The 22193-nt window shown below is 40.3% G+C and overlaps 1 protein-coding gene across 1 annotated transcript; it reads left to right on the top strand.

Annotated features, from left to right (window-relative positions):
• The first annotated feature begins 17617 nt into the window (after positions 1-17617).
• Positions 17618-20307, top strand: LOC129165242 (lysophospholipid acyltransferase 2-like). The gene is made up of 6 exons (XM_054747883.2): positions 17618-18091; positions 18168-18271; positions 18357-18421; positions 18524-18656; positions 19187-19338; positions 19648-20307. The coding sequence occupies exons 1-6, from the start codon at positions 17899-17901 to the stop codon at positions 19817-19819; spliced, it is 819 nt and encodes a 272-aa protein (XP_054603858.2). The 5' UTR covers positions 17618-17898; the 3' UTR covers positions 19820-20307.
• The last annotated feature ends 1886 nt before the right edge of the window (positions 20308-22193 follow it).

The following is a 22193-nucleotide window of genomic DNA, read 5'->3' as shown; positions in this document are numbered from 1 at the left end:
CAGGAATGCGTAGCAACAATATTTGTCCACTAGATGGGGCTGTCCCATGTATTACATTGACTAAAATTTTACATGACTCAAGGTGCTACAGCTTCTTAAAGGGACATAAATGTGGCCAACTTACACATCTTTTCATTTTTTTATTATCAAATGTATTGACATGGGAAAAATGATCTGGATGAGAGACAAGAACTTGGATAACGATAAATCTTTGACATGTTGCCCAGCCCTAAACAGGAGTCTATCAGACTCCATTTATTGTTATTTACATGACAATCTACTGAAATAAAAATGGCCACAGTCAGAGTTTCAGTTCAGATGTGATTAGTGTATGATCTCCCTTTCATTTTTGTAAGGATGATACCAATGAGCCGGACCTCGGATGCAGCAGTTGTCCTCCTGACAACCATCACCGATGATGCCGAGAGTCCAGTTACGTACGACCCAGTGAGAATCTGTTATCCTAGAGCAGTGGTTCCCAAACTTATTTAGCCGCGCACCCCCTTCTATGTCCCGACCATGTCGACGCACCCCCCCAGCCCCCACATCAGGGCATGGCTAGATATATATATATATATATATATATATATATATATATATATATATATATATATATATATATATATATATATATATATCAGACGTCAAGCTAAACAGACAGGGTTAAAAAAATGATCGACCTTTTTCCCCATCACTTTCATTTTTTAAATAGTAATTAATAAACATTCGATACCATTACGATTTCCTTTGATTTAATTTTAAATAAATATTTAGAGTGCCCAGGTAGCACATCAACAATGCAATTTAACGGTTTTCTTAAAGTAGGAACGTTTAACCTGTGCGGCCAGAGCGCTCTCCTTCCTTCTGCTCTGCGTAAACCTGAGCTGATCACCTACTTGTGCGTAATCAAATGTCAATAGGGGACAAGATATAGCCATGAGGTTCACTTTTACCTCAGACCGACTTATTGCTGTTTTATGGTGTGGCTGAATCTGCGATCCGCTGCCACGCTGACTGGAACAACAAATGCTGCAACAGGGGTTGTAGTCAGCTTCGGAGTCACTGCTGGAGCAGACCCGACTTTAATACGTCATCCCAAAATAGAAGCTAATATCTTAATTTGACCTGGAATGAAAAATGTTATAAAACCTCTTAAAAGTTTTTATCACAGAGGAGGCAGCACTCATTTCTGGGGTGCCGGAGTTTGCGCAGCGTGCGCTCTTATTGAATCTGCGTGTGTGTGTGTGCGCGCGGCACAGCTCCATGAGGCGCTCCAGTCACCTCGCCTCGTTATTGGCGTTATTTAAACCAATGTTGTAAAATGACTTCTGCCCAGCCCAGATGTGCTCACTTGTGCACCCGTGAGCCGTGGTTCCGCTGGCACGCGTCTGACCTCTGACAGACGCACTCTGAACTTCAGATCTCCAGCACGCTGTTAATAGCCTGAATGGGAATCATTTCTTATTCATTTAGTTACATCCACAATGTTCTGTGTGTGAGGTTTACAATGTCAGAACACCTGCATGAGACAGGTGTTAATTACAATCTGCCAGAATGACTCGCCACCTTCAGATTCCTCCAACACCGTTAAAAATGATCAAATACGGAACATATCGGCGTGCACAGGCCAGAGTGCTGAAGCTCGGCGCATTGTTATTATGAAGCTAGAACACATGTGGAGGACACGCACGTGCGCGCAAAAATATACTTGTTTTCAATTATATTTATTGTGGCCACTTACCTTTTCTTTGGCCCACCCACAAATGAGTTTCTACGCTAATAGTGACATATGACAGACTTCTCTGAGCTCCGCAGCCATTACACTTTTCACCTCGCGCACCCCCTAGCGGCAGCTCGCGCACCCCCGGGGGTGCGCGCACCACACTTTGGGAATCCCTGTCCTAGAGGGTGATGTGATTGTCAACCTCTCCAGGCTTCCTGATGCCTTCCTGGTAATGTTCGGCCTCATCTATGCCTTACATTTAGATTATCCGAAGGGACTGACCAACACATTTGAGTCCACGCAGAAAATCTTACTTGGTCTAAACTATCACCCACGCTGCAGAGTCAAAAATGACCTGATGTTACATGTGTAACTCAAAATCTGAAAGAGTGGTGGATTCAGATGGCTCACTCTGTTAGAGCATTGTCCACATCCACAATGTAATTTACTATTTGTCTGCTCTTTAATTGTTGATGTTAAAGTAACACACCACCATTTGGGCAAATATGTTCATTTTCCTCTCCTTGAGTTAACCCTCCCACTGTCCTAATGGGTAGGACCCCACGAGGAAAGTTGACCATTGAGCAGGGTTGATGGTTCATCCCTTGGGTCCATATGGCAGAGGTGAGGAGTGAGCACCACCTCCCCCCTGTCACGTGGACCTCAAGGGATAAACCATCAACCCTGCTCAATGGTCAACTTTCCTCACGGGGTCACCCATAAAGACAGTGGGAGGAACAGTTGAGTTTTACCTTTTCTCTGTTCGTCCAGCCGTTCTGAGTCTGGCAACTCTCATTTATGGCTTTAGTTTAGCGTGAATAATTTAATCGGATTAGACTATTAGCATCTAATGCTAATAGGCTAATCCGATTCAATACTCAACTGGTTTTATGCCAAATGGCATAAAGTACTCACTGACTTACTTGATAGTGGTTAGTGTAATTCATATTTTGTTAATGTTGAATTGATGTGCATCCTGATGTTGCTTTAAACCAGGGATTCCCAAAGTGTGGTGCACGCACCTCTGGGGGTGCACGAGCTGCCGCTAGGGGGTGCGCGAGGTGAAAAGTGTAATGGCTGCGGAGCTCAGAGAAGTCTGTCATATGTCACCATTAGCGTAGAAACTCATTTGTGGGTGGGCCAAAGAAAAAGTAAGTGGGCACAATAAATGTAATCGAAAACAAGTATATTTTTGCGCGCGCGCGTGTCCTCCACATATGCCCTAGCTTCATAATAACAATGCGCCGAGCTTCAGCACTCTGGCCTGCGCACGCTGATATGTTCCGTATTTGATCATTTTTAACGGTGTTGGAGGAATCTGAAGGTGGCGAGTCATTCTGGCAGATTGTAATTAACACCTGTCTCATGCAGGTGTTCTGACGTTGTAAACCTCACACACAGAACATTGTGGATGTAACAAAATAACAAGAAATGATTCCCATTCAGGCTATTAACTGTGCGCTGAAGATCTGAAGTTCAGAGTGCGTCTGTCAGAGGTCAGACGCGTTCCGGCTGAACCACGGCTCACGGGTGCACATGTGAGCACATCTGGGCTGGGCAGAAGTAATTTTACAACATTGGTTTAAATAGCGCGAGACGCGGTGACTTGAGTGGCTGTGCCGCACGCGCGCACACACACACGCGCACACAGATTCCATAAGCACGCACGCTGCTTTAACTCCGGCGCGCCGTCAGACTGAAGGCAGAAATGAACGCTGCCTCCACCGTGATAAAAACTTTTAAGAGGTTATTTTTCATTCAAGGTCAAATTAAGATCTTAGCTTCTGGGATGAGTCGGGTCCGCTCCAGCCAGTGACTCCGAACCTGACCACATCTCATGTTACTGCAGCATTTGTTATTCCAGTCCGCGTGGCAGCGGATCGCAGATTCAGCCACACCATAAAACAGCAATAAGTCGGTCTGAGGTAAAAGTCAACATCATGGCTATATCTTGTCCCCTATAGACATGTGATTAATACGCACAAGTAGGTGATCAGCTCAGGTTTATGCAGAGCAGAAGGAAGGAGAGAGCTCTGGCCGCACAGGTTAAACGTTCCTATTTTAAGAAAACCGTTAAATTGCATTCTTTATGTGCTACCTGGGAACTCTAAATATTTATTTAAAATGAAATCAAAAGAAATTGTAATGGTATCGAATGTTTATTAATTACTATTTAAAAAATGAAAGTGATGGGGAATTTTTTTGTAACCCTGTCTGTTTAGCTTGACATCTGATATATATATATATGTATATATATATATATATATATATATATATATATATATATATATATATATATATGTATATATATATATATATATATGTATGTATATATATATATATATATATATATATATATATATATATGTATGTATATACAGAGCCATGCCCCGATGTGGGGGGGGGGGGGGGGGGGCGTCGACATGGTCGGGACATAGAAGTGGGTGCGCGGCTAAATAAGTTTGGGAACCACTGCTTTAAACCACCTACTCAAAGACTACACACTGCTGTTGTCCAGTTTTCAAAAGTGTGCATTTGTAATTGTTTCTTTCAAATTTTGTTTTATTTTCTGTTTCAGTTGGCTTAATCTGTAACTTTAATTTGATCATAATTTGAAAATATATTTAATATAAACTCCAAATATTTAAGTTTATTTATGTTCTGATGTACTCAAATATCTGAGTTTATAAACTCAGAAAATATGAGGCAACTGATTGCCTTACATTTTTTGAGTTCTTCCTACTTATTCGGGTTTACAGTGTTATGAACTGTAAAGATTTTGTGGTGTCAGAGTTCACCTAACAGTTCAAGTGTTCATTTTTTTGCTTTGTGTGTTCACAGGGCATGCTCAGTTGAAGTTTCCATCTCTGCTCGTTCAAGATGTAAGAAAAATAACACGAAAGAAATGCAAAAATGAAAACTTCAAAAAGGCATCAACAACCAAGCAAGTGGATCCATAAAATGGACTGATTTTTTTAAAGGCATTTTTAAAAAGTCTTTCAAAATGGACAGAATTAACGCGTTAAACATGTTCAGAACAGTTTGCGTTCTCATCTTTGATTAATCCTGGTAAACAGGTCTGTTTTTGTTCTGTTCTAATTCTCTCTGTTTAATAAATTTAAACAAAATTACTTAGCTACTTTATTAACTTTTCTCTGCAAAAAGACAAAGTATCAGTAAATAGTGGAAATTAAATTTATTGGTAGTAAGCAAATAGCAGATGTTAAATGTTACTTGCAGTATGTGTTTATAGAGAAAATAGAGATACTAAAATTTACTAAAAGAATATTACGTCAAGTTTACTGTAAAGTGTACTTTCAAAACTGTAAGTATACTCAATTATATAAGAAGTACACTACAAGTAAACATATATTATTACTTTAAGTATAATTTTAAGTATACATTCAAAGAGAAAAGTATACTCAATTATTTCAAAAGTACACTGCAAGTAAACGTATAATGTTAAAGTTTATTTTTAAGTATACTTTCAAGGGCAAAAGTACTCAATTTTATTAGAAGTAAACTTATACTGTTACTTTTAAGTATACTTTCAAGGAGAAAAGTATACTCAATTATATCTGAAGTACTCTATAAGTAAACTTATATTATTACTTAAAGTATATTTTAAGTATACATTCAAGAAGAAAAGTATACTCAATTGTATGAAAAGTAAACTTATATTGTTACTTTAAGTATACTTTCAAGGACAAAAGTATACTTAATTATATCAGAAGTACACTCCAAGTACACTTGTGATGTTACTTTAAGTATACTTTCAAAGAGAAAAGTGTACTCAATTATATCAGAAGTACACTACAAATAAACTTAAATTATTACTTTGAAGTATACTTGTAGTATACTTCAAGTATACTTTTAGTGGCCCAATTTAGACCCAAGGAGTATAATTCTAAGTAAACTTTAAGAACAAGTATGCAAATAAACTTATGTACACTTACGTATACTTGAAATTAGATACTTAAAGTATACTTCTTTTTCGTAAGGGTTTCAGAAACTAAAGTTTTTGCAATGTTAGACTAATGTTACTGCAAAGTAATATTAACCTTAAGATAACGTTTCAGAAACATTAATCTTCTGTTCCATTATTGTTTCTCTAACCTTAAGATAACGTTCCAGAATCATTATGCTGATGTTCAAGCGTTGTTTTGCTAACCTTAAGATAACGTTCCAGATACATTATACTTGTCATGTTCTGTGTCCCTTTGTTCCCCAGCCCCTCCAATTCCCACTCCAGGTTCTCCTTTTGTGTTTCATATCGCCCTCATATGTCCTTTGTCTGCATCTCATTTATGTGTCTCCTGTGTTCCTTTAGTCTTCTCCAGTCACCCCTCTGCAGCCAGTCATCCCTCTGCAGTGTTTATAGTTTCAGCTTTTCATTTTTATTAGTCTCTTTAATATGTTTTGTCCCACCGGTTTTTGTAGTTCTCCTTCCCTTTAGAATTTTAGTTATATGGTTGCTTTTGTGTTTTTAGGTTCACTCTTAGGTCATGTTAGTTTCTTCCCTGATTAGTCATTGCTTTCACCTGGTCCTCCCCCCACACTCCACACACCTGCAGCTCATCTGCCTCCCATTATGCCCCAGTGTATTTAAGCCCTGTCTTGTCTCTGTGTCTTGTCGGTCCATTGTTGTTTGTTGTAATTCTGTCAAGTTCTTCTCGTGCCTCTAGTGCTTGGATCTAGTCTTCTCGTGCCTCTTGTATTTTTGGATCTCCAGATCTCTATCTGGATTTTTGGACTGTTGGCTCCCAGCCTTTTGGATTACTTTTGTTTTTTGGTTACTCCTAAAATAAAGGATTTCACTTTACATCTTCCCCAGCCTCGTGTTGTTGGTGCCAAAAAGGTCAAGAGGTCATCTACAAAATGTATTGAGTTAAAGCTGAGTTCTTAGGTTGAAAGTGTTTTCTGGCTAGAGTTCGTGTGCTGTTCCAACATCATCTCCAAAGGAATTTCCTGTTTTGGTCTCTGCTTGCTTCCAGTAAAATTGCTTAAAGCTTATCTGACTTGCGAAATACTTGATGTGATTCCAAAAGAGTTGCTGTGGCCCAGACAGAAGTCTCTACCCACAGTTTCCACAGAAGAGATGTGCTACCAAATATGGTCTGGTTCTCGCCTGTTTACTGCTGAATGTTAGAAAGGCTGTGAGCTATAAGAAGGAAGGACTCGTGATTGTCTGGGTCTTTCAGCTGTCCTGACATGTGAGAAGACAAATAAAAGACCACGCTGTTCTTGACTGAAAGACTCTCTCCGACTCTTTTCTTTAAGAATAACAGAAAAAGCCCACATGTTGGCACCCCGATGGGTGAACAGCGAGGACTTTCCGTGGCGTCCCTTGGCTCCTGTCCAGTGGCTGAGGTCCGTACTAAGGGCCCAGGTGAGCATGTTTTTGTTCATTTTTGTGGCCTCTGTCACTGGGCAGGGGTGTCCTCCTGTTCTGAAAATACTATAAATATTGGTTGGAGAGAGGATTCATGTCTGACAGTGGTAAAATATTCACACCGTGTGAAGTCAGCTGTGTCATTTTGATGACGGACAAATTTTAAGTGTCAAATTGAACGGTGGGACAGCAGATTGGAATAGAATCTGAAAAGCTGATAAGGTTTTGAGAAATCCAGTCTCCTGACTCGGTAAGAGCAGAGACGGGGATCCTGGAAAAAAGCGCTGAAGTTGTGAGAAATGAGTTTTGCCTGAAATTCGGTCTTTCCCCTGGGGTTTGGTAAATTTAATAAGAGTTTGTGGCAAAGTAAAAAGAGAAAAAGAGGCCTGTATAAGAAGTTGAAGTCTTTGCTGAGTTCGGTTCGTCCTCGAGGAGTAACAAATTTAAGAGTGTTTGCAAAGCAGTAGTGAGGCCTGTGAGAAGACGTCTTGAGTTTGCAGCGAGAGGCTGCGTATGGCTCTCAGTTTGAGCACTTGGAGAGTGCAAAAAGCAGAGCCGAAGTTTGGGAGCTCCGTGTGTGGGTGGTCAGCGCTGGATGATGTGTGAGGGCCTGATGCGGTACCAGGAAAATAAATAAGATAAATAAGAGCTCTAAAAGTTGCAACTCGCATATGTAAAGTTCACTGCAGTGCTAAAATTAATGTTTGAAGTTACGCAAAATTCAAATTCTGCAACCCTGTTCCGATTAGTCTGAACAGAGTACCATAAGTTAATAAATAAAAGGGTTTAAAGTAACATATATATGTAGTGGCCTGGAGAGTAAAAGGGAGAAAACAATGAACACAAGGAAAGTTGTAAATGACAGCTTTATTTAAGAATATTTAAATATACATTTATTGAAGGTCAGGCAGCTGCTAAACAGTAAGATCGAAACAGATCTGTAGAAAATAAATATCAGAGCGCTCACAAAAATTGCAATTTGACTTGCACTAATGGTTGAATAGGACTTGCTTAAAAGCAGGCATTACGTTCTGAAAATTACCAGCCGTTAAAGGAAGTCCTGTCAATTTGGTGTAAAGTAGGAAAAGTAAGTGTCAATTTGGGTCAGTTAAATTTAAATTAGGAGAAACATAATAATAATAGTCCAACTGAAGCAAAGGGATTAAGAAAAGATAAGGAACAACAGACGTTTATGTATATAAAGAGAATAAATAAGTGACGAACTGACTTACTTTTGTTTAAAAGACTGTGACAAACTGAGAAAAAAAAAATGTTCTCTGTGCCGTTGTGTGACTGGATGTGAGTGTTTCTTGCATGAGAAGTGAATGCTGCTTCTGGCTGGATCCTCTGTTGAATGACGCAGTGTTTAATAGAGAGAGCTGCTGGATAAAACAGGGCGTAGTCCAGCTTTGCCCGACTGAAAAAACAATAGAAAAAGAACTTGTGGTTAGTGCGGTGACAAGGAAATCGTTTAAAATATAAAAGTTGCATGGTCGTGTTTATACAAAGGAAGTATTTTATCAGCTTTTGGGCCGTGTTGTAACTGGAGCCTCTCTCTCTGTCTTCCTCTTTTTTTTTTTTCTCCTGCCTGTAAACACACACACATGGTGGAAACAAGGCTTGCTTGCTTTCTGTAACATGCAGTTTTAAGCAATTTGTGACTTTAGAAAAGATATTTTTGGTGTTTTGGGCGTACCTTCTTAGTCCAGTCTTAGTTCTTAGTCCATGGTTGGCCTCGGTGAGACCTGTTCTCCTGAACGGTCAGGGGAAGAATGAGACTGAAAGTTCTGCCTGAGGGCCTGACTCCACCCACATTTACACACAAGAATCCCATAGTCTATAAATAGCACAGGGTGCTGCATTCTGCAGCTCTCATACCTCTTAGAATCATATGATCCAATCTTAAAATTAACAATCAGTCAGGAAATAAAGTATTTGCTCTAGAACGTTCAGTTACATCCATTTATAAATATTTAGTATAGGTTTTGTAAAACTATTGCTGTAAATCTTGCTGTAAAACAAAACCCGATAATTGTCTTTAAGAACCATTAACATTAGTGGCTGGATTTTGAGACGCTGAATGATGAAAAACAGATAAACTAATTGTATTATTTTTACCTGGCTAAAACTTGTGCCAGGCTGTTTTGAGTTAAAAAACTGGTATTTATTCTCCCAAAATAAGATGGATAAAAATAAAAATGAAAAGAGGGATCTTGCATTTTGGGTTAGATCGCACCTAATGATTAAAACCTGTGTAGAACTGATTTGATGATTAAGGAACAATTGTGCCCAGGAAGTAGTCTAGATTTAGCTTTGAGTCAGTAAAGTCGACTATTTATTAGAAGCCATCGTTGATTTGTAAAAGAGAAAGTTCTGTCATTTCAACCCAATCAACATATTTAAGGAAGACGTTTGCTGTGAACTGTGGCGGCATGAACTTTACTGGGTTGGCCTGTCATAGAGACGGAAACCGGCTGCAAATGAAAGTTTCCTGGATCTGGCTCTACACAAATGGAGCAGGAAGTCCCCACCACAAGCTGTGTGTCTGCGTCGAGATGGGGGAGGCGCCGTAAGATGGACACTATGAGACAGACGCTTGGTTGCCCTGCTGCAGATGGAACAAAGACGAAGGGGAGGCGCATGTGTTAACATGTGAACTTTAATCAATGACTGTGGTCATCCTGGGTCTACAAAGAAGAGGCTCAAAAGAGACTGTCTCCTATGGTTACACCCAGTGAAGGAGTGCTTGCTGCAGTTAGGTAATGGAAAAAGCTTTTTGGCAACAATCAGTTGACTTGGTGAAAGGTCAGAATTGGGAAAAAATTTACTAAACTACTGCAGAACATAGTTAACTGAGGAAGTTATCCTTAAAAAATAGGATTAGTAACCTGGTCTAACTTACCATTGGATGTCAATATAATCTTTATTGTAAGTATGATTTGAGATTTGGAAAACCGCAAGTGTCAAGTTTCTTTATGTTTGTTTTATAGCCCATCCTAGCTTTTTATCATAGCTTATACGATTAACAAAATTTAAATGAAATAGTGGTAAAGTAGATAACTTAGTGCACAACAACTTCTCTGTATTCATCGGGTTTCTTAGTTGACTGAATGACTTTTCTTATTTCTGCAAATCGTAGGATACTCAGCTACAGCGGACATGCAGTAAAGCCTCGTTTTCTTTAAAAAAAAAAATAAATAAATAAAAATAAAGCGATTCATCAGCATCATCGCTTATTTTCAATGGTTAAGGAAACAGTGTCTACTTATAAGTCTAGGAGAACGCTTTAGGCTTCAACAGTTTTTTCTCCTTAACCACCAGTTTTGAAGTACGTTTGAGAGTACATCATCAATAAATTGAATAAAAACAACAATTAAATTAATAATTAGGCATTTAGCTGACTAAATGATTCATGGTACATCTCATCCGAGACAACAGTGTTGGTTTAGCTCCTTTGAGTTTCCCAACAGACCTAGCCAAACCTGATCCTATATTTTTCTATCAGCTGTAAGTTCTAACGTAGAAAATAATGTTACAAAATATTGAATAATTGTACCTCTCATTCAATAATATTTATGCTCACATTTTCTCATCTTGTGAAATCTTTAACATAACATTTTTAATTGGCCTTTTGCGGGAATGGCGTTGCGAGAACATTTGGATTTGGCTACAGCCGAAAATTGGCTAAACTGAAATTTTGGTTTGACTTAAATTAGGTGTCACTGAAGGTAAACGAAGCTATATTCATGCTGCATGGGAATTGGAGTGTAGGAGCTAAAAGCAGTGTTCTGTGTACGTGCGAACTGACATTCTGCTTATTAGCCCAGCTGCTGCGTACGTGCAGCCTGACAGCGCCAGCAGTAGAGTATAACTGCTGTAGGAGGCATGAGAATGGGACGACAATTGGCTAAAGGAAAAAGTCTTTAAGTTTATCATCACAGGGTGGCATGATAAATAAATAAATAAAATAAATAAATGAAAGATAAGAGAAAAAGGAAAATTAATTAAGTGAAACGTAATAGCAATAAAACGTTAAATTGATTTAAATCTGTCATGAAATCACGGCCATGGAAGAAGGAGTAGGTAAAAAGAGGATAGGAGAGTATTTCTTAGCACAAATCACGTTATTGATTTAGCAATGCAGCTTAATTTCAGATGCTTTAAGGATGATACTAACTTGTGTTATAGATGGAGAAGTAGCACAGAAATACACTTCTAAGTGAGGGAATAAGGAAAACTGCTGATGACCAATGCCATATAATAATAATAATAATAATAATAATAGCCTTTATTGTCATTGTACAGGATACAACGAAATTGGAGTGCCACTCCCTTGGTGCACAATACAATAATACCTCTAAATTTAAAGGTCACCTAAAACAAAACAATAGTCAGTAACAAAACAATAGTATTGTATTGCCCACATATACAAACAAACCTGTAACTGCAGTTTCGTTATTTATGAATTAACCTTAAGTAGTGAATTAATTCTTAGGATTTCTTGTGCTAGTGAGGATCTTAAAGGAAAAAGGAAAGGAAATAAGAAAGAAGGTGCATAATTGGGGTGAATAGTAAGGGACATTGGAAAGCCTGAAATTATTTTGTTTAATTGATAGTAAAGTAGTTGTCCTAATTTCTAATTGGAGAGATCACACCGCAACATGAGTTTAGAACAGCAGTGATGGGAAGTTTTGTTGGATTAATTTGATCACACGCTTCAGGTCTTATTCTTTTCTTCCCACTGATTTAGTGTTCGGTTCATTTAAACCAAGCGGAGACACAGACTTGAGAGAATAAGTAGTTTAGTTGTGCGTGTCCCGCTCTTGCAGTCTGAGCATTTTCTGGAAATAATCTAGATGTTTAAGAAGTGGAAGGAAACTCTCAATGTATTTACTAACATGCATGCCTACTTAAATCAGGAATTTCACACTTTCGCTTAAGTCTGACATTTGCTTGGTGTGTGAGGGCACAGAGACGTGTATGGACCGTGTGCTTGACTGTGTTTGTTTTGTTTGTTTGTTTATTTATTTATATGGGCGTGGCTGAGCCTTGAGAAACATCAACAAAACCATTGGACAATTCTGAGTAAATTAACCAATTCAAATTCAAATTCAGGATCCTGAAACAATTCGGTTATAATCTCTAATTGGTGAAGACCATCTTAAGAATTCATTATACAAGGCATCATCTCCAGTGTTACTGGAACTGTTTTAAAACCCATGCATGGTTGTATATTTTAGTTGAATCGTTTATACTCATTGAATTATTGTTGTTTGTTTTATGTTTTAATTTCTTTGCAATTTCTCTCTGTGACACAGGTGGAGATGCTGGTGGCAAAGTGGATCCCACTTATTTTTTCTTCCACACACACATTCTTGCTCTCTCTCTATCTCTCTCTGTGTGTGTATGTGCATGTGTATGTGTTTGTGTGTCCGTGTGTGTCCATGTCATGATGTCACTGTACCTTTAATTGCGCTTGCTGTTTGTAACTGTATGTGTCTGATGTTGAAGGTATCAGAGGCTAGGGTCAGTAAGAGTTAGGTCATTTTTGTGCATAACCATTAATCCCTAGGCGATCGGCTCGGGGGACGTCTGGTCCGACCAGAGTGCAAGGCTTCCTGGTGTTGCAAGGTGACCAAGGGTGAGGATGGAAAAGATGAAGATTGGACTCTCATGGACTCACGTCGATACCTGAGATGAAGGCTAAAGGATAGTGTCGCTTCTCACCTTACTGGGACTAGTTTAACTAAATCAAGAAGAAGTTTGCTGAACTTGTATGGTTCTTGTCTTGAATGCCGCTAGGAACCATCCCTGATTAATTACAATGGGGTTTCTGCTGGAGGAGGTGAAGAGGATAACCAATGGACAAGCATAACAAGAGGACAAAGACATCACCACAATGTATCATCGTTTTATAGGCCATCCGACGACCGCGACACCAATAGAGGAATTGTTTACAATGAAAGATGAGTAAAATGCAACTACTCTACACACTAGACTGGTTTCCATACCTGCATTCACGTCATTATAGTCACATCTGTAGATGCGTGGACTTGACTAGTCTCACTAACCATACAATGACAGCATCACTTAGCTGATGTCCAATTACTTTTGTTCCAGTTTTACAACTTTGATTGTTTTATTTGTCCGAGGGGAGGTTATAGGTTTAAGGTGTACGTAAAGCTTTTGCATGGGCCGGAGGGGCCAGGCAGATCTGAGGTAATAAAGAGACGAATACTGACAGAATATAGCATGTGTGTATTCCTGGTAAACTACCAATAATGGGCCCAGAACTAACATGTTTCTGGATAAGTGCTTAGAGCACATTAATGACATTGTTATAGGTCATAATGCTGCGGATTAATTCCTCGTATGCTGGGGATTCCGAACTACTGATGATAGGTGACCCAACATATGAGTTTACCATATATTCTTAGGTTTCACATCATTTTTGTTCCCGTTTGTGTCTGAGTTCTTTAACTTAGTGTGATAACATAACCATGACTGTTAGTACTCCATTTCAGGTGCGACAGATCTTCTGGAGGGTGCTGGATGTCACGATTTGACTAGTGTTTTCTTATAGTGATGAGTTAGCATGTGCTCATTTTTGAGGGTGTGTGGATGTTGCATGAAGGGTTTGACGGTGGTGTCGAAGGTTGAGGATCAGAATAGGTGATTCTGATTGGGTTTAGGTCGAATTGGCTGGATGACTTTTAAATTTGGTTTTAAGGACTTATTTCTGGTCGTTTTACCGAGCGGCCATTTACATTACTCCTAGTTATCAAGACAATCAGGTGAGTTTTGCTTTTACCATTAGCCCGGAAATGTTTGAGTGAATCATTGCATGCCGTGCTGGCAAACTAGCTCTTTAATTTAGGATAGTGAGTAGTATAGAAAGGGGGTGTGAATGTGGGGATGGATGCTTTGTCTATGGGTCTAATATTTAGGAAGTTTTTGTGGTAATGGGTTTATAGGCAATTGGCGTGCTAATTCAAGTTTTTCTTGTTGACATGTTGTGTTTTGCTCGCTGTGGGGAGGATGGAGTCGGCACCACCACGCTGCACGAAGATGGACAAAGGGAGGACTGAGCCAAGGACTTATGCCTTTGCTTTCCTGACAAATAAAGGACACTTGTCCACATAAAGCCCTCCTGCAGCAGAAGGCCTCCAACGCCGACAGGGATGCTGAACTTGTATTTTCCGTTCTATTCTTTTGAATGAAGTTTTCAACCGGACTTATTACTGTTTCATTACGTCTTCGCTAAAGCTAATCGTTCATTATTCATCATATTTGTCACCTGTTTATCTTCATGTGCTTTTGTTGATATGTGTGTGCTTTTTCTTTTGATCACTGACGAGGACATGTGTCACCAATGTCCTCGCATGCACGCTCTGTGCCGTGGTGTTCGCCCCTGGGGTCGGGGGGGACATGGAGGAATTTTCCTTGTTAAAGTACAGCGGGCAGGGTTTTTTGCCTCCATACGGAGCGCGCATGCAATACATTCGCGAAGTAATGGGTTCAGTTAATGCTAAGGTCATGTTTCATGTATTGTTTCATAGTTTTTCATTGTCTCAGCTGTGAACCCATCGGTTGTTTTTCAGTGTCTTAATCATTGTTCATTACATATACGTGTTAACGTTGCTGTGTTAGTCTGGAAAATCATCTCGTGTTTTGGCATGGGTTCTCCTTTATGCATTTTTTGATTCAAGGTCATATGTTATGCCCTTTTGTCTCTATCCTCGGTCATATTGTTACATTATCATTATTTGTTGCTCATTTGTTCTGTTACTTAGTTAAGCATTCATTGCTAATTTGCTAATTTGTTTACAATAGTAATGAGTGGTGGACAAGTCCACCAAAGGGAGGACTGTTGGTGCCAAAAAGGTCAAGAGGTCATCTACAAAATGTATTGAGTTAAAGCTGAGTTCTTAGGTTGAAAGTGTTTTCTGGCTAGAGTTCGTGTGCTGTTCCAACATCATCTCCAAAGGAATTTCCTGTTTTGGTCTCTGCTTGCTTCCAGTAAAATTGCTTAAAGCTTATCTGACTTGCGAAATACTTGATGTGATTCCAAAAGAGTTGCTGTGTCCCAGACAGAAGTCTCTACCCACAGTTTCCACAGAAGAGATGTGCTACCAAATATGGTCTGGTTCTCGCCTGTTTACTGCTGAATGTTAGAAAGGCTGTGAGCTATAAGAAGGAAGGACTCGTGATTGTCTGGGTCTTTCAGCTGTCCTGACATGTGAGAAGACAAATAAAAGACCACGCTGTTCTTGACTGAAAGACTCTCTCCGACTCTTTTCTTTAAGAATAACAGAAAAAGCCCACAGTGTCATCCTGGGTTTCAGCATATTTGGGTCCTAAACATCCCCAGATCGTGACAATACTGATGCTCCAGCGTTGTTTTGCTAACCTTAAGATAATGTTCCAGATACATTATGCCGATGTTCCAGCAATGTTTTGCTAACCTTAAGATAACGTTCCAGATACATTATGCCGATAATCCAGCAATGTTTTGCTAACCTTAAGATAACGTTCCAGATACATTATGCCGATGTTCCAGCAATGTTTTGCTAACCTTAAGATAATGTTCCAGAAACATTATGCTGATGTTCCAGCAATGTTTTGCTAACCTTAAGATAACGTTCCAGATACATTATGCTGATGTTCCAGCAATGTTTTGCTAACCCTAACCCTAACATTCCAGAAACATTATGCCAATGTTCCAGCAATGTTATGCTAACCTTAAGATAACGTTCCAGAAACATTATGCTGATATTCCAGCAATGTTTTGCTAACCTTAAGATAACGTTGCAGAAACATTTTTCTAGCCTTTAGATAACGTTCTGGTAATGTCAGGCTAACGTTTTAGCAATGTTTTGCTAATGTTGCAACAATATTTTTCCAAACATTAACAAAATGTTCCGGTAACATTGTAGCAGTATTGCAGCCATGTTATGAAAATATTCCGGGAACGTTATGCTAATAATCAAATAACGTTTCAGTAACCGTTCCAGTAATGTTATGCTAATGTTCTGTTAACATCACGCTAACCGTAAGATAACATTCAAACACCTTTAAGCAAACATTCCAGCAATGTTTTTGTATCGTTAACACACCATTCCAGTAACGTTAAAAAAACTGGACATTTCTACGTTTTTACAACTTTCAAAGTAAACATTCCCATAACGTTCTGTTAACATCATGCTAACCGTAAAATAACGTTCAAACAACTTTAAGCAAACATTCCAGCAATGTTTTTGTAACGTTAACACACCATCCCAGTAACGTTAAAAAAACTGGACATTTCTACGTTTTTAAAACATTCAAAGTAAACATTCCCATAACGTTCTGTTAACGTCATGCTAACTGTAAAATAAAATTCAAACACCTTTAAGCAAACATTCCAGCAATGCTTTTGTAACGTTAACACACCATTCCAGTAACGTTAAAAAAACTGGACATTTCTACGTTTTTAAAACATTCAAAGTAAACATTCCCATAACGTTCTGTTAACGTCATGCTAACTGTAAAATAACATTCAAACAACTTTAAGCAAACATTCCAGCAATGTTTTTGTAACGTTAACACACCATTCCAGTAACGTTAAAAAAACTGGACATTTCTACGTTTTTACAACATTCAAAATAAACATTCCCATAACGTTCTGTTAACATCATGCTAACCATAAAATAACATTCAAACAACTTTAAGCAAACATTCCAGCAATGTTTTTGTAACGTTAACACACCATTCAAGTAACGTTAAAAAAACTGGACATTTCTACGTTTTTAAAACATTCAAAGTAAACATTCCCATAACGTTCTGTTAACGTCATGCTAACCGTAAAATAACATTCAAACAACTTTAAGCAAACATTCCAGCAATGTTTTTGTAACGTTAACACACCATTCCAGTAACGTTAAAAAAACTGGACATTTCTACATTTTTACAACATTCAAAATAAACATTCCCATAACGTTCTGTTAACGTCATGCTAACCGTAAAATAACATTCAAACAACTTTAAGCAAACATTCCAGCAATGCTTTTGTAACGTTAACACACCATTCCAGTAACGTTCAAAAAACTGGACATTTCTACGTTTTTAAAACATTCAAAGTAAATATTCCCATAACGTTCTGTTAACGTCATGCTAACCGTAAAATAACATTCAAACAACTTTAAGCAAACATTCCAGCAATGTTTTTGTAACGTTAACACACCATTCCAGTAACGTTAAAAAAACTGGACATTTCTACGTTTTTACAACATTCAAAGTAAACATTCCCATAACGTTCCGTTAATGTCATGCTAACCGTAAAATAACATTCAAACAACTTTAAGCAAACATTCCAGCAATGTTTTTGTAACGTTAACACACCGTTCCAGTAACATTAAAAAAACTGGACATTTCTACGTTTTTACAACATTCAAAATAAACATTCCCATAACGTTCTTACAACAAATTTTTGTTAGCTGGGATGTCCTTGAAAGCCAAGACCAAGTCAAACCGTCTTTGATGGGAAAGTCAAGTCTTACACGTCTGAAAAACAAGTCTTCAAGGGCCAAGACAAAGAAAACCCATAGAACAAGCACCACTTCCTGTTTGTGCGGCAGCCATGTTGGATTTTAAGGTTCAGCTTTATAAGAAGTTAAAGAGGACAACTGATTAAAATAAAAGCTTTAGCGATGCCGCAGGTCTTTTATTTTGTAAAAATACAGATAAAAAGTTTGATTTCGGCTACAATGGAAACTTAAACAAGACTAAATGTGTGTCTCCTCAGATGGAGGTTGTCCGTAAAGTGGCCACCTCCTTCTTCTGCCTCCTGGTCTTTCTGTCGGTGTGTAAAGTTTTCCCCGTAGAGCGTAACATTGACGACGACTTCATTGCCAACACACCGTTCTACGCTCAGGTGTGCTACCTGTACCTGTCCATGGTGACCACCAGACCAAAGTACTATTTTGTGTGGACGCTCGGTGGGTAGTCACCTTTACCTGGTTACCTGGTGACTTGTTTGATTTTAGTCTAACCTGAGTTTGTCCCACTGAACAGCTGACGCCATCAACAACGCGGCTGGTTTTGGTTTGAATGGTTACGACAGTAACGGCGTTCCCCGCTGGGACCTCATCTCCAACCTGAGGATCCTGAACATTGAGGTAGGGCTTTGGGTGAATGAGGGACACTTCTCCTTAACACATTTAAAGTTTCAGTATGACTGATTAGACTCTGGCTTTGTTCCAGTTTGCCACCAGTTTCAAAGTTTTCCTGGATAACTGGAACATTCAGACAGTACACTGGCTCAAACGGTTCGTCCAAAGGCTTTAAAACACAAACAAACATGTCTGTCTTTTCCTGATGAACTATGAATGAATTTTGCTTTAGGCTGACCTTTAACCTTTGGTAAACAGGGTGTGTTATGAGCGATGTCCCTACCCCCCAACAGCAGCTACCTTCATCCTGTCGGCCATGTGGCACGGTGCCTATCCAGGATACTACCTCACCTTCATCACCGGCATCGTGGTCACACTGGCTGCCAGAGCGGTGAGCTGGAAGACTGGATGGATGGATGGATGGATGGATGGATGGATGGATGGAAAGATGTGATTGGATGGATGGATGTGATTAGATGGATGGATGGATGGATGGATGGATGGAAAGATGTGATTGGATGGATGGATGAATGTGGCTGGTGGGATGGATGGAAAGATGTGATTGGATGGATGGATGGATGGATGGATGTAATAGGATGGATGGATGGATGTGATTAGATGGATGGATTGATGGATGGATGGATGGATGGATGTGATTGGATGGGTGGATGGATGGATGGATGATGGATGGATGGAAGGATGGATGGATGAAAATATGTGATTGGATGGATGGATGGATGGGTGGATGTGATTAGATGGATGGATGTGATTAGATGGATGGATGTGATTAGATGGATGGATGTGACTAGATGGATGGATGAATGTGATTAGATGAGTGGATGGATGAATGGATGGATGGATGGATGGATGGATGAAGTACGTTTATTGTTGCCAATTGAAACTACGTGTTTTTCCCCGTAGGTCCGTCACAAAGTCCGGCCGTACTTCCTTCAGTCTGCCACCCATAAATTGGTGTATGATGTCATCACTTGGGCGGCCACTCAGATCGCCATCTGCTACACTGTGGTTCCTTTTGTCCTGTTGTCTGTGTGTCCATCTTTAAAGTTTTACAGGTCAGTGCAGCAGTGCAGGTAAATCACCTGTCATTGGGCTCAGACTTGGTGGGTTTCAGGTTGAGTCCAACTCATTCCTGTCAGATGTTGCTCATGTGTCCTTTGGTCAGTCAGCATCAGATCCCTTTAAATTATGATTGAGATCAGATTCATGGGATCTGCTGACATTTGCCTCGGGTTTATGTGTGTTTCACTGAGATTGAGCCAGTCTGAACTCAGATATGAACCCATCAGCTTTTATTTTATTCTGACTTCTGTAACCCGGTCTAACTGGGTTTATGAACTCTAACCAAGCTGCTTGCTCTGCAGGTCGTGGTACTTCAGCCTCCACATCCTCTGCATCCTCCTGGCAGTGGCGATGCCCGTCAAACCCAAACACCTGCGCCTCAAAGTGCAGCAGAAAAGCAGTCCTCAGGATGCGGTCCAGAAGACACTGGAGGCTGCAGACGGCACCTACGCACAGAAAGAAAAAGCATCATGAGACGGAGGTCAAAAGTCATTCGTTACTTCATTTTTCATGGACTTGTGTGGAAGGACGAGGAGCCAAACAGGCCCAGTGACCTTCCTGCTGAATTAGGTACAGAAACACAACGGCCAAAACGGTTTTATTTGGATTCAGAGGAGGTGAGGATGAAGCAGGTCCTGGGTCGTATTTTTTTTTTCAGAGGAAGCTTGACTGCCAGAACTGACAGATTCAGCAAAAATCTGCCATTGGAGAAAATAAATAACGTGAGTTTACACGGAGCAGCTGTGTGTGATCGGTAAGAGCTACACTGCCATGGTGTTGAACTGACTCCATCTTCCTCCGGTCAGAAACCTGCTGATCAACGCAGTTAAAACGAAACCACACGTGTATAAAACAGCTGGATCATTAAATAAATAAAAGTCTGACTCGTTTAAACTTCAGAGTATTTAAAAAAGTTCCTTTTAAAGAAAAGTGCCAATTATCGTTCCACTCAGTCACCTTAGTTCTTATGAGTTGCACCAGAAAAGCGAAATGCTGCTTGTTAGAAGTCGCCTCGGTGAGTTTACAGTTCAGGCCAACACCGTGCAATTGAATCGCTCCGCCGGGTTACCCTGAGGGTGGTATGGGGTTGTGCGTGAGCGTCCAACTCCAGTCAGCTTTTGTAAATTCCAGAAGAGCTCATTTTCGAATTCACGCCCGATCATGGTGTAGCTTCATGGGATACCCGAACCTGGGAATAAAATCATTAAAGATCGCTCTGCTGCCGTTTTACCACTTTTGTTACAGGTTGGATAGGCCTGGGCATACCTAGTGAAGTGGTCGACCACCACCAGAATGTACTGGTATCCTCCTTGGCTTGACTCTAAATGCAGAAAATCGATGGACGCAAGCTCCAAGGGTGAGCTAGATGTTATGCTTGATGTGGCAAGGTGGATAAACGAGGGCCCGGGCGGGATTCGATCCCCAGATGAGAGTCATACGCTCTAACCAGTCAGCCAAAGGGACATCCCCTTGGCCAAGTAGCCAGAGCGCATGATCTATCGGGACACTGTGACAGGACACTCACACTGCCACATCTTCCCCGCTCTTTCCACAAGCACGTCCTCGTGCTCCCGCGCAGGGTGCCACAAACTTCACATCCATGGACCTACTTGACAGTACTACATGGATCCTGCCAACAACGCCAAATGTGGCAAGGTGGATAAACGAGGGCCCAGGCGGGATTAGATCTCCAGACTCCCAGGTGAGAGTCATACGCTCTTACCAGTCAGCCAAAGGGACATCCCCTTGGCCAAGTAGCCAGGGCGCATGATCTATCGGGACACTGTGACAGGACACTCACACTGCCACATTGACATAGGGGCTCTGATATGTGTAACTGGCTTCTTTTGTTTGATGCATGGGCACTGCCGTGTGACGTAAGCTTCAATGTCTCGCCACATATAAGGCCAGTAAAATGTTTGTCTGGTCAGATTGAGAACTCTTTCAGTCCCAACATGGCCCATGTCATTGTGTAAGTGCTTCAGAACTAGTGACTTGAAGCTGCTTGGCAAGACTAGCTGGCGGCTTTCTGCTCTTGTGCGATATAGAATCCCATTTTCAACATGTAGCTTTGTCCACTCATGCATCACTTTCTTTGCAGTGCCTTTCATCTCCCTTTTCACATTCTCTGTGAGTTGTAGCCCCGATTCTTTCATTCTCAGGATGTCACCAATCACTGGATCTTCTCGTTGAGCCTTTTGTAGTTCTTTGAGATCAATGGATTGGATGATGTTCCTGCAGCTTGGTTCAAGCTGAGAACCTTGTGCTAGTGTTAACACAGCGACCCAGGCAACATCATCACGCTGACCTGCTCAACAGCCTTCCCATACAGCCGCAACAGCTTCTCTGGAGAGCTCTTTTGTACAGACACCAACAAATCCGTCAATATCCAGGGGCCGTCGGGACAAAGTGTCTGCATCAACATTCACCTTACCCGGTCTGTAACGGATCTCAAAACTGAAATCTGACAATCCTCCCACCCATCTGTAGCCAACTGCATTCAGTTTGGCAGTAGTCATGACATAAGTTAAGGGATTATTGTCCGTGTAGATGGTAAAATATGGGGCATAAAACAATCCCAAAATTTCTCGCAGACAGCCTACTTGAGTGCGAGAAACTCTAACTTGCCTGAGTGCAGCTGATAGTTCTTTTCAGCAGGGGTGAGCATCCTTGAGCCATAGCCTATTACCCTGAGTTTCCCATTTTGTCTTTGGTAGAGGACTGCACCCAGTCCTTTATCGGAGGCATCAGTATGAAGCACAAAAGGGAGATCAAAGTCGGGGTAGGCAAGAATGGGCGGTTTCACCAGCATGTCAAGGAGCCTACACAAGACTCCTGATGCTCATCA

Source organism: Nothobranchius furzeri, chromosome 2, assembly GCF_043380555.1.
Source record: "Nothobranchius furzeri strain GRZ-AD chromosome 2, NfurGRZ-RIMD1, whole genome shotgun sequence".
In the NCBI taxonomy this organism is placed as follows: Eukaryota; Metazoa; Chordata; class Actinopteri; order Cyprinodontiformes; family Nothobranchiidae; genus Nothobranchius; species Nothobranchius furzeri.
The sequence above is the reverse complement of the archived record's forward strand: the minus strand, read 5'-3'. Positions and strand labels throughout refer to the sequence as shown.

What these genes read in the sequence shown, in the direction of transcription:
- LOC129165242 (XM_054747883.2), top strand. Translation starts at nt 17,899, where the DNA reads ATGGAGGTTGTCCGTAAAGTGGCCACCTCCTTCTTCTGCCTCCTGGTC. An exon ending in CTATTTTGTGTGGACGCTCG is followed by an intron (nt 18,092 to 18,167) that starts GTGGGTAGTCAC and finishes CCCACTGAACAG; the next exon opens with CTGACGCCATCAACAACGCG. An exon ending in ACAGTACACTGGCTCAAACG is followed by an intron (nt 18,422 to 18,523) that starts GTTCGTCCAAAG and finishes TTTGGTAAACAG; the next exon opens with GGTGTGTTATGAGCGATGTC.